The sequence below is a fragment of the Mus caroli genome, chromosome 4, assembly GCF_900094665.2.
Source record: "Mus caroli chromosome 4, CAROLI_EIJ_v1.1, whole genome shotgun sequence".
NCBI classification, from domain to species: domain Eukaryota; kingdom Metazoa; phylum Chordata; class Mammalia; order Rodentia; family Muridae; genus Mus; species Mus caroli.
In genome coordinates, this window is record NC_034573.1 from 121,426,214 (window position 1) to 121,439,234 (window position 13,021).

General features: G+C 51.9%; 1 protein-coding gene across 8 annotated transcripts in view; it reads right to left on the reverse strand.

Moving 5' to 3' along the window:
• Window positions 1-13,021, reverse strand: part of Ptpru (protein tyrosine phosphatase receptor type U) — a 71,222-nt gene that overhangs the window by 20,767 nt on the left and 37,434 nt on the right. For 6 of the 8 annotated variants that reach the window (XM_021161598.1, XM_029476577.1, XM_029476578.1 and 3 more), the window contains exons 12-16: window positions 11,916-12,189; window positions 10,964-11,000; window positions 10,106-10,244; window positions 7,217-7,246; window positions 5,792-5,949 (exon numbers count right to left, since the gene is read on the reverse strand). In XM_021161598.1, coding sequence (XP_021017257.1) covers window positions 5,792-5,949; window positions 7,217-7,246; window positions 10,106-10,244; window positions 10,964-11,000; window positions 11,916-12,189 — 638 coding nt within the window. The remainder of the gene's footprint in view (window positions 1-5,791; window positions 5,950-7,216; window positions 7,247-10,105; window positions 10,245-10,963; window positions 11,001-11,915; window positions 12,190-13,021) is intronic. The other 2 variants (XM_021161600.1, XM_021161601.2) reach the window with 1 other exon arrangement.

The window sequence follows — 13,021 nt, forward strand, 5'->3', positions numbered from 1 at the left end:
GTGTCACCTGCCTCCTCTCAGCAAAGGCCACATGGCTGACTGGAGACCTGTCCTTCACATCTCTCACTGGTCTGGCCTGGCGGGGATCATGTGGGAATCTCTAGCAGGTGTCTGTTCTTCCCTCCCTGGGCCTCCCATGTGCGGATCCCTCAATTCCCTTCCTCTCCTCGCCTTTATGCCCCAAGAACTCATACATAGCCTCCACATCTCAGCCAAAATGACCCCCTGGAGGCCGTCTCCAGTGTGGACCTATGCTCCTCCTCAGGGACTCACAGAGAAAATAATAACAAGGTGTCCAGGCCACTCCCCAGAACCCAGCCAGATCAGGGAGGCCACCTCTCAGCATCTTATGCCAACGTTTGCAAACTGCTTCCAGGCAGGACCTCAAGGCCATGGCAGGGTCTTCCTTACTTTGCCATACTCCTCTCAGCAGCCTTTGTCCTAAAGAGTATCCAATTTAACACAGAACAACTGTCTCCTGTGTTTGATCCTGAGCTCTGCTGGCTAGCCCAAGAACTAATGAGTTACCAGTTCATCATGTAGACAGACGCTCTACACCTTTAATCTTACAGACGGGGAAGCTGAGATCCAAAGAGAGAAGACAGGATTCATGTCATAGTGGTAAGTATAGTAAATATGCAAGATGTGTGTGCACACACAAACACACACACACACACACGTGCATGCACACATGAACATTTACACACATACATGTACACATGGACATTTCCACACATGTGAGTGCTTACATATATGTGTACAGGCACATGTGAACATTTATCCATACATATACATTTTCAGGCTTACATGAACATAGAACGGCACATATGAACACTTATATACACACAAACACACACTAGCTAGATAAAGAGAGGAGGAGATCTGTATTTAAAGGCAGACGCCAATTCTGTCCAATTCTGATGTAAACAAAAATAAGTAGGTGTCTTCCCTGTAAGATCTCTCAGGGATTCCAGCATGTCTTGCTTCCAAATGCAAATATACACACATCACACACATAAATACACATACATGCATATACACAAATATAACGTACACATATACACAAGCAAATATACACATGCACACAGATACACATGCACATGTATACACAGAGATACATACATACATACATACATACATACGTATGTATGTGTACACACATGGGCATACACAAAAGATTTCTGCTAATTCAAAGAACTCAGACCACCAAGGAGTCTGGAAGCTCAGAGGGTTGTGGTGGACACAGAGCCAATGGCTCACTAAGTGATCACCAGGTAGGAAGAGACCCAAACAAGAGTGACAGGAGATTGACAGCTCATCTACAGAGCCCAATCAGCCCACATGATCAGTAGGCACATAGGTGTAGTCTATTTCTGATGACCAAGGGCCAGGCTGAAACCCTGATATGAAGTCAAAGCCAAATCCAGGCACCTTACAGCTGAGTCCTAGAACAACGCGAGATATTCTACAAATAGGACCACCAGGAAGGATGGGGTCCCATGCCATGACCTGGTTTCCTGGGCTTGGAGAAGCCAAGTCCCCATTCTCTTTGCTGTGGGATTAGAGAATCACTTCCCACCCCATTCCAAGCTATGCCCCAAGGACCAACATGCTCACCCACCAGCAGGTTGGTTGTTGTTACCCAGGGATTGAGGGGAGGGCTCCAAGTGTAAAGTGCCTGCCTTGGAGGCTTGATCTCCACATAAAAAGCCAGGCACAGAAGCGTATGCCTAAAAAACCCGGTGCTGGGAGGAGGACCGGGTGGAGACGGGCCGGGGTCCTGGCGAGGAGAAAGAGGGAGCAAGCCAGCATGGGCAGGCAACACCTCTGCTCCCAGTGGTCTGGTGTGCAAGGTTCTTCTCCACTGCACACGGAGGGACTAAAACCAGTGAAATGGCCAAAGTAAACCATTCCTCCTGAAGCTACTTCTATACGGGCCCTGAGAAGATCTAATAAATAACTGTGGTTTTCTGTTTTAAACCAAAACTGGGTCTCTAATGTCTGGAAAAGACAAGAAAGGGGAGGCTATCCAACAGACAGCGAGTAGACGAAGCTCGAGGGTTCTAAGCCTCAGCTCCAGCCTTGGAGGTTTTCCAGATGTTGTAACCTGGAGTCATGGGAAGAGAAGAGCCACCCTGGATTATACAAGGACTTTGAGGCCAGCCTGGGCTGCCTGAAACCTATCTCACGGATGAATAAACAAGCAAACAAACAAGCAAAAAATGAAGAAAGGGAGGCTAAGAGAGGGGAAATCACTTGCCGGGGTCACATAGTCAGAGGTAGCAGAGCCACGATTTGGCACTCGTCTTTCTGAAGGGCCAGCATTTGTGTGTGTTACATGGAGCTGGGTATGTCTAGCCTCAAATTCCTTGTATAATCAAGGTGACTCTTCCCTTCCCCAGGGCTACAGGAGGAGTCATCTGCCCTGTGTATGAAATGCTCTACCAAGAAGAGCTTCCTTCACATCCCAGGGGCCCTTCACCCCTGGGGCCACATCCACAGCCCTCCTTTTTCCTATTTTTTTAATAACATGAAGGCTAATAATCACCACTAAGCAATGTAAAATGGTGAGAGTTCACAGAGGCAAAAGAAACAGAAAATGGGTGTACATCCTACTTGAAAGCGCACATGAAATAGACAAAGTCCCCTATAATGGAATGCCAAGTGTGTCGCTGTCACAAGTATGTGCGATATTTTTACAGATATATTGAAAAATCAAAAGTGACTCAAGCAGCAAGTCTGAAGACCTGGCTCCTTTAAAGAAGATGTCCATGGATTTTACATCTTGAGCTGGGGAGATGGCTCTGTGGGTCAAGGTGCCATCACCAGGTCTGCCGACCTGAGTTCAGTCCTCAAGACCCACAAAATAAAAGGAGAGAAACACCTTGTGAGTTGTCTGCTGACCCCACAGCGGCACTCGTGGACCCACAGGCATATGCCCCGGCCTTGCTGCCGCTGCGTGTCGTTGGGAAGGGGGAGGGGTGGGGGGAGGGGGAGGGGTAGGTGATATGGACCTCCTCCTCTCCCAGGGAACCTAAAAACTAATTGAGGAGTCCAGAGTGACCCTGGGAAATAGGGGTCAGGGCAGCTACCATGTGGGCACTGGAGACCGTCAGCGCTATCGAGAGTTTTGAGAAGCTGTAACTATATCACATTTTATGTACACATGTTTCTGCCTTTGATCCCTCAAACCCACCTAAATGCCGTGGCTCGAGCTCCCCGGCCCCCTCCCCCACCCCACAGTATATACACAGAAAAGAAATCAAAACAAAATTTTTACGAAAGAAAATGATACGGAAGCTGCTCATTATCCCTGTGGATAGAAGAAAACCCTTAATTCACACCACACATAAAAATAGATTCCAGAGAAACATTTAAATATGAATTGGAAGATATGAAGTTTGAGGGAACAAAGTGTTTTTAAAAAAATGGTTAAAGATGCGCGCATGCCTCTGTGTATGTGTGGAGGGATGCCTGCACAGCTCCTGCACCCACATTCTAAGGCTGTAGGCGGGGCTGTGGGCAGAACTGAGGGTGGGGCTGTGGTAGAGCTGTGGGCGGGGCTGTGGGCAGGGCTGTGGCAGGTACACATGTATGAGCAGGCTCTCACGGACATGCATATGGAAGACAAAGGCCAACATTGGATGTCTTCATTTATCACTTTCCACCCTATTTTTCAAGACAAGTCTCTCTCTGGACCTAGATCTCACCACTTAGGCTCCACTAGCTAGCCAGTGAGCACCAACGACCCTCAAGTACCTGGCCTTTAATGGCTGAACCATCTCTCCAACCCTTTCCTGGCCTTTTAAAGGTAGGTTCTAGGGCTTGAACTTGGGTCCTCATGCTTGTGGGCCAAGCACTTTACGGACAGAGTCATCTTCCCAGCCCCTGAGAAAGATTCTAAGGAGACACAGACAGCAGAAGTCACAGAAGAAATGACTGACAAATGTGAGAACATTAAAATAGAGACTTTCCTATTCCTCCAAAGATGCTATAAATAACCCAGAAAGACTGGCTACAAACTGGGAACTGATATTTGCAATTCATATGTGGCGAATGATTATTATCCTGAATACATAAAGAACTCCTAAAAACCACTAAGAAAGCAACCAAAAAAAGAAAAAGGAAAAAAAAAAAAAACCTAACAGAAAACGAGGTGAAAGATGAACAGGCATTTCACGGAAGAAGAGGCCAGAATGCCAATCATGCTGGAAAATGAGCTCAGCCTCATTAGCACGGGGAGAAGTGCAACTGGGAACTATAGGAAATCACCCTGCCATACAAACCAGCCCCACAACGGGAAGGAGGCTGGCGAATTTTAATCCTGATGTACAGCAACAGTCTTTCACACCAGAAGGGGCAAAGCCACCTGCTTTGGGAACCATCCTAGCCCCGTCTGATGAGGTTGAAGGAACACACACTTGATCATCCAGTGAGTCTGCTTCTACCCTCCCACATGCAGGAGTGCCTGAAGACCTGCCTAACAGAGCTCGAAGCAGCCTCGGGAAACAGGGGAATCAGAAGGCCAACAAATGAATGTCACGAAAACACAATCGTGTCGTAGTCACTCGGTGGAAAACTATACATCAGACAACAGTGAATGAACCAGGGCAAGTCAAAGACATCTACATGGGCCAATATGAGAACATGGCATTCTCTTATAAAGCTAGAAAATGAGTAAAATTATACACTGTGCTCTTCAGGGAATATGTATGTGTGGTATAACTGGCCTTGAAAGGCCAGATAGAAGGATAGCTACACTGGAGAGATGGCTCAGATGTCAAGAGTTCACTGCTCCTTTGGTGATGGTGTATTCTTTTGGGCGGTGCTAAGGTTTGAACCCAGGGCCTCCTATGAGCTAGGTAAGCACTCTGCTACTGGACTACCTCTCAGTCCAAGAACAGGCTGCTTTTGAAGAGGACCCAGATTCCACTCCCAGCACCTACACCAACTCCCAGGGTTCCATCGCCCCCTACTGTCCTTCTTAGGTACTGCAATCACAGGATGCACATACACACATACAGACACATAAAATAAAAATAAATAAATCTTTTGAGGAAAAAAAAAAGTCCAGATAACTGCGAATACAAATTTCAGGGGAGTCTTTATACGAGAGGGTGGCAGGGGGTAGCTGGAAGCAGCACACTGCTACAGGGCTGGGTTGAATGCCAGTGGTTCACTGGTACTCCGTACAGTTACAACTTCAGGCGTAAAGAGGGTTTCGGTGGCATTCCCTATTTCCTTTTGTGTAAATCAACACTAAATAAAGTTTAAAAAAAGATGAAAAATGAGAGCAGCTAAGGGCTGTCAGCAGCTGACTCGCTTTGCTCGGGCAATCGGGACACACAGCACCAAGTGATTTACAAATGATAGCTCATTTGGACATCATAGCCGCCCTGTGGGAAACTGGCCGACCAGCAGAGCTAACCTTCTTTGTGGAGAAACAGATGTCTAGAGAGCCTAATGAAGCAACTTGCCCTAGGTCGCACAACATACTTATAAAGAAGAGATTCCAGAGGCCAGTCGAGTCTGCATGACTCCAGGCTGGTTGTCTCCACACCTTGCCCCCAGCTACTGGATCCTGAACTGGCAAACAGCAGGTGCCCAATAAGAGGTGACAGTGTACCCATCACCTCCACTGAGGCTCTCAGCCCCTCTAAGCACAGTGCCAACACATCCTGTGTATTCTCTGGACTTCTGAGCCAATGTTGATATGCAGGAGGTAGGATGGCCTTGCCAGGACTCTGTCCTGTGACCTGTGAGCCTGGGGGTTGGGAGGGCCAGTACTTACCACGAGGACTATAGCCAGGAGCATCCATAAAGGACAGACCCAGCCGCTCATCTTCCTGCAGAGTACTCTGATCTGTGAAGCTGCGGTCCACGGCGCTCATCATGTGAGTCTTCTCCTGGCGGTAGTTGACCGTGGCTTTCGTCATGTTCACTGGCTTCCTGCAGAAGGGGACAACTGTAATGGGGGGTAGGGCCCACAGCACCCAGCGGTGGGAGGGAAGGCCCAGCTCTGGGAGCCTTGGAGTCGGGAAGTCTACAGCATTGCAAATGCTTCTTTAGATGTGGAAGGGCCACAGCCTATACTCTTCACTTACCAGCCCGTGGCAGCCAATAGCCACCACGAGTGGAGACCTTGTTCCCTATCCCTCCTGTCTCCAAGGTCTCCAGAGACAGTCATTCACTTGGCCTAATTAGGTGCCACTGCAGAGCCACCATACACAAACCAGAAGATTAACCCATACAGCCCCAAACACACACCTCCCACAAGATCCCTGCCTGGGAGCTCTCTCTATCCTAAAGGAGAACCAGGCCTTCTGAGGGCAGGCCAGGGTCTGCTCTAAAAGCACAGGGGCCTCCCAGAGAACACCTGTTGTGAAACCCTGTCACCTGCCTGGCCAGCAAATGAATGCAGAGGAGGGGAGGAGAGAGCTAGGGACGTTGCATAAGTAGAAACCTCAGGCTGTGACTCCAGGCACTTGGGGAAGGTAAGAGGCAGAGGGCACAGCTGTGCCTCTCGATGGCTGAAAAGGCAAGAAGCCCACATGGAAATGACCTAGGGCCCATGTGGAGGCTGAGAAGACCCTGCCAAGCTGGCTGAACAGTGAAACCCAAGAGAACCCTTCAGTGAGCGGATACTGGCCTAGAAGGCCGTCTCCAGTGGTGCACCGCAAGGCTCTATTCCAAGCCAGGGGCTGTCAGCCTCCTTGGAAAAATTACAAAATCAAACCCATCAGGTCCACAGGAGACAGAGCACGGGGGCTGGGGGGGGGGGAACACCTGACTCCACTGGCCTCTGGCTGATCCCAGTGTGAGAGGAGGCAGACGGAATTTAATGCACACACTCGAAAGTTCTGAATTTAGGTTCAAAAATTATCTGCACCAAATCACAGGAGGGAAAGCAGCCGTGTCAGCAATTCCTCAGAGTGAAGGGAGGAAAACTGGGGGCTGGGGCTGGGAACCAGCAGGGTGGGGGACAGGTACAGGAAGCTGGGGGTGGAGAGGGGTCACGGAAACCCAGGAAGGTGCAGAAAGCTGCAGGGTAGCTGGGGAGGATTGCAGCACCAGCTCCCTCCAGAGGCAGTGCTGTGGCAGAGGAGCACTGCCAGGAGGGAGAGTGAGCCATGGAAAGGGACATTGGCAAAGCCAGAGAAGGAGATGGTGGTGGGGAGGGCAGGCCCCAGAGGCCCAGGTGGTCAGAACTACTCACGGGTAATAAGAGTAGGCGTAGCGGTCCCTCCTGGTGGCGTGCAAAGAGAAATAGCAGTGTTACCAGGCTTCCCTCCCAGGAGGAAGGGACCACACACGGTCAAGGGGCCATCCTCAATCTAAAGGCTGACCAGACGTAGTCACTGTATACTTGGGCTAAAAGCCTGAATCTTCCAGAATCTTCCCTAAGTGTGCTGCAGAGGTAGGCGAAGAGTCTGAGGGATGCTTTTGTGCATACATGCAATGCATGTGCAGAGACAAACATGTGCGCGCACACACATTGCACACTCACATCAACAGATACACTCCAAAGAGAGATTCACATATAATCATATACAGAAACACACTAGCACACATATATTCAAACCCTCAAAGGTACTTTCTCTCATCCATGTCTGCTTCACAAACAGCCCCTACCCTCAGACTCTTCTCTGCAGCCTCCACAATTCCTGAGCAGTCAGCCCCAAGCAAACACCCCAGTCTAGGAAGGAGCCTAGCTAAGGACAATGAGAGGCAGGGTAAAGAAGCCCCAGCAGGGTATAGAAGGGCCCCAGCAGGACACCTAGGCAAGCCTAGGGCTCACTCTTCCCACCTTGACGGACCCTGTCTATGGGGCTCATTAAGGAACTAGGCCACCCTCTCACTGGCCACCCAATGCATGTATGAAAAGCTTCTCATTGAAGGAAGACTGTTGTTGATTGGTAAAACACTTGCCTAGTGTGCTCAAGGCTCAGAGCTTACTCTCCAGCACTGAAAAAAAATCCCATTTCACAGATGAGAACACTAAGTCACAGGTTGTCATGGCAAAAGCCAGAGTCCCCCGTCTCAGAATACTTATCTCAGGACCCTGGCCCAGGAACTCCCTCCCAAGGCTCCATCAAGCCCAGGGGTTGCCACCATGCCCCCCCTATTCTGTCCATTACATTTGCAACACAGGCTATTCTGGAACCTCTTCAGATCCTGCTCTGTTCCAAGCCACCCCAAAATGCAAACTGGGGGAGCCCTGAGGAGTGTGCTGGCTCCCCAAGGGCAGGAGCGGGGGACACAGTGACGGGACACAGTGGAAAGAGCAAAGCACAGTACTGAGGAAGAAAAGGGTCTGAGGGGTGTCAGAGACAGCCTGGACAGTGCTGACATGTGAGTTAGTGACTGGCTAATGGAGCTGTCTCCTAGTGACACCCTGACTAGCGACACCCTGACTACATCTGTGACCTCACCCTGTCCTGGCCAGAGGCTCTGTTTGCAAGGAAAAAGGATGATATACGGTATAACCCATTCTCTCCCCACAGGGGAGAGCCCTAGGAACTAAAACACACTCCAGCAGCCCCCTTGTAGCCTTCTACACCTGCACCCTACTTAGAGGGCCCTCTTGGGCCTCTGCTGGACACGAGTGCAGAGATCTGCCATTGGCAGGGAGCCTCCAGCGGGGGCCTTCCCATTTGTAGTGAGGCCTGAGTCCAGAGCAAGCCCTACCACTTTACCTTAGTGACACAGGCAACTGGCTTTAATTACAGCTTCTCCATCGGTGAGAAGGGAGGCAGACCCGCTGTTTGTCAGGATCCAAGAAGGAAATGTTCTAGGATAGATCCCAAGTGCCAGAACCTCGTCTGGCACATTCTGGGTACTCAGTAGCTATTGCTCCTGGCACACAGTCATTCCTCATTAAGTGATTATTAAAAATACTGTGTCTCAAGACACTCTTCTGGGACTTCAAATGAAAAAGAAAAATCTGAGCCCTGGCCCAGGATAGGCAATCCCCCACACACAGTCTCCATTCCACAGGCACACCTTATCTCCATGGTTGATGGCCCTCACCAGCTTTTTGTCCCCACTCCTCAGATTCTACTTATCTACTCCTGGCAGCCCCATGAGCCTCTGCCAACTGGCCTGTGTGTGCCCAGCCTGGCAGCAGCAGGGGCTACAGAAGCCAGAGTCCAGATGGGGAAGGAGGAGGTTGGCTCTGCCTCTGGCTCCTAGGGTGACCTTGGACAGGGCCACTGACACCTCTAGGGCTCAATTAAGGTGCGTGAGCCACCATGGTCTGGGCATGCCTGGTGAGAATGAGGTTGTTAGTCTATGGCTGCAGGCAGAGGGGTCTCAGGGGTTCCCAACCCTGCCTCCAATTCTGCGTAATGCCCTGTGCTCCTGTGATACAGGGGAGGGGGTAATTTTTGTTTTGTTTCTTTGAGATTTTGTCTTGTTTTGAAACAAGATCTCTCGTAGCCCAGGCAACCCAGTATACAGCAGGGATGACAAAGATAGCCTTGAACTTTTTGATCCTTCTCCCATTCATCTCTGAAATGTCATGTGTGTGACATCATTTCTGGTTTATCCCAAGCCGGGGACTGAACCTGGGGCTTCATGCGTGCTAGGGAAGCACTCTATATAGTGAGGGAGATTATCAGCTTTGCCATGCTCTGTTGCTTTAACACCATTCTAAACACTAGACCAGATGTTCTTCAACCCCCTGGCAGCTCTCTCACTCAGGGAGATCTGGGCCTGCAATCAGTCAGGGCAGATACCCTGGCTAGAGGGCCAAGTCATAGTCAGGGAAGTCTCCATCCCTTCCTATTGGAACAGCCCCTGTAGGCAAAGCGACAGCAGTGCCTGCTTCCAACACAGCTCCTTGGCACCAAGCAGAATATTCATTCCTGGATAGTGGTACCTGGCACCAGCCAGACCTGTGCTCCAGCCACGACAATGGCTGAGTCTCTTACTCCCACTGCTCAGTGTGTGTTAATCCACAGGCCCAATGCCCAGGCTGGCAACCCTCCACATACTTTGCCACCAGACGAGCTGCTCTACCAACCCCAGCCATAGCTCCTCTGTACCCAGCAGGTTTTCCAGGAGTAGAGGACCCCCGGTGGGTCAGGGCACTGGCCCCACTCACCCTTTGCGGATGATGACAATGATGGCCCCCAGGAGGAGAATGAGGACGGCAAGGCCACCTGCACAGATGCCCAGGATGAGCCCCATCTCCTCCGATCTCTGGGACACTTCGAGGGGTCGCTTGCTCTCCTTGCACGCAGCTGGGGAGAACAAAGAGGACAGAGAAGCAAAGGGGCAAAGGCCACCCAGGCCGGGATTTGAGTACCGAGGCCCCAAACAGGTTGCATAAACACGCCTGCGCAGAGGCCCAGCTCTGCATCTAGGCACTGCTCCACTGTTCAACCAGGGAACGGTCTCCTAACCCCTCCTCTCAGCCAATAGCCCCGCCTCCATATTCTAGCTCAGCCTTCTTAAGGCTTCCCCCAGGATCTCTCGAGAACTGGGGGCACCCTGGGCCTTCGGAACTACCCTCTTGCCCACCTGCCAGGTGATGGAATGGATAAAGTATGTCACAGATGATACATCCTAAGATGTAACCAACCACATCCCGTGTCAAGAAGAGGGACTCACATCACAGTCTCCCTGTCTGTCCCCATCAGTCTCTCCCCAGAACCAGGGACCAGTCACCATCACCCTCAAGACACAAGCTCAATGGCTTTCTCTCCACAGACTGGTCCCTGTCTCTGTCAGAGTCCCTTCCATCACTATGGGAAGTGTAAAAGGTGGAAGAGGTGGCCTGATGTCCCGCTTACGAGAAGAAGCCGTTGAAGTCGGCCAGAAGGGGAAACCCTTTCTGATCACAGTCAATCGCAGCTTTATGCTCCCGTAGTCCTATCTGCTCCCTTAGCACTGGGTCCCCGGGAACTGCAAGAATGAGAGGCTGGGCCTGGGCAGGGCTGAAGCTACCTAGTAGACTCACCTTTCCTGGCAATTCGGATGCAGTTCAGTCGGGTTTCCTGGAAGTACAGATAAAGGGGCTCAGAGACAAAGCCAAACGCACACGCCACAGATCAGAAACGCTTGGACTGAGCTAGTAAGGGCTCATGTGTCAGCTGCAAAGTGTTAACTAAGGACACTCCACAGAGCTGTGCCTTAAGCCCAGTGAGATCAGAGGACACAAACACAGCATCAAAAAGTGGAGTGGGGCCTCAGACACGAGGACAGGAACTAGATCCAGAGCTCTGCTGAACAGTGAGAAAAGCCAAGGCTGGGGCACTGAAGAGCCAGAAGCCGAAAGAAGAGGGCAGAGCTCAGGGAGGAGGGGAGAGTCGGGGGTGGAGATGGGGCCTGGGGAGGAGGTGGGGCCTGGACCTCTGGAGGTGGAGCCTGGGGTGGAGGTGGGACCTGAACCTCGGGAGGTGAGGCCTGGGTGAGGGTGGGGCCTGGGGTGGGGTGTGACCTGGAATGGAGGTGGGGCCTGAACTTCGGGAGGTGGGGCCTGGGGTGGAGGTGGGGCCTGGTCCTCTGGAGGTGGGGCCCGGGTGGGGTGGGGCCTGGGGTGGGGTGTGACCTGGAATGGAGGTGGGGCCTGAACTTCGGGAGGTGGGGCCTGGGGTGGAGGTGGGGCCTGGTCCTCTGGAGGTGGGGCCCGGGTGGGGTGGGGCCTGGGGTGGGGGTGGGGCCTGGATCTCTGGAGGCGGGCTTCTTCAGCATCTGAAAGAAGGCAAGCAAGGGGGCCTGGACAGCAGGAGTGTTGGGGTGTCTGTGGGAAGACGTCTCGGACCAAGGGGGTAAGGCTCAATGGAAGGGGGTTAGCCTACAGAGAGGTCTAGGATCAGGCTTCAGGCCTCAGTGATAGGTCTCCCCAAAGGCTCCCCACCCTACCACCCACTATGCCAGCCTACACCACCAGGACCCAGCCGGCCCCTCACCCCTTTCAGATGACTTGCTGCCTGGAAATAGATGAGATAGGCCTTTCTGGGCTCAAGCGGTGGATTCCAGAAGCCACGATAGGTCTGGTTGTCACCCACGGTGAAGGGCATGGCCTCAAGCAGGCTGCTGGCAGCCAGTTCAGCCCCAAAGTAGTGCACCAGGCCGCGAGCCAGGGCCGTCTCAAAGGTCAGAGGTACTGAGAAACAGTCCTGAGCTCCGGGCTCCCGCCGCAAGCGCCGTGGCCGCTCTTCCTCCACAACCACCTGGTAGACGCTGGACAGGGAGGAGAGATTGCAGGTGACCACAGAGAACCTTCAGGTGGTAAAGGTCAGGGGCTTTAACTCTGCCTCTTTCTAGACCAGCAAGCCACAGATGCTCCGGGGCCTCAGTTTCCTCCTCTGCAAGATGGGAGTGACCCAGGGTGTGGACAGAAATGGCACGTAGCTAACGAGTGCCATTGTTATTGCTAACACCAACTGTAGCCCTGCACTGTAAGAATCGACCCTATGCACTGAATCTCGTCAATGAGCCCTCGAATGTGCGACACAAAACCTGGAACACGGAAACAATGGCTCTTCCCTGGGTAAAGGATGACAAGGGCTAGGCCACATTTCTGGTGCTCAGGTGAGAGGCCCTGTGCTGTGGTGAGGAACCTGGCCTCCTAGAACCATCTATCCACAGCAGGAAAGAGACTATCACTAAGCAAACAAGCATATCCTGGTGCTGTCTAGAGCCCTGGAAACCCTAAGGCAGCCAGCCCTCTGTCTACAACCTGGAGCCACTGTGTCCCATAGGGCCCTCATGCTCTACTTATGTCTCCACTCTTGACCACCACAGTTCTGTGGGCTTCCGCTGTGGGCTCCTCCAGTCCACTGTGGGACTAGGCCAGAGTGAACTGTGTGGGGTCTGGTGTGTTTAAATATTTCCCTTACAGCTCAGTCTGTGATGCTCACCTGTGACATCCTTCTGTGACACCTACCTGTGACGCCCACCTGTGACGCCCACCTGTAATGCCCACCTGTGACACCCACCTGTGATGCCCACCTGTGACACCCTCCTATGACACCCACTTGTAATGCCCACCTGTGACACCCACCTGTGATGC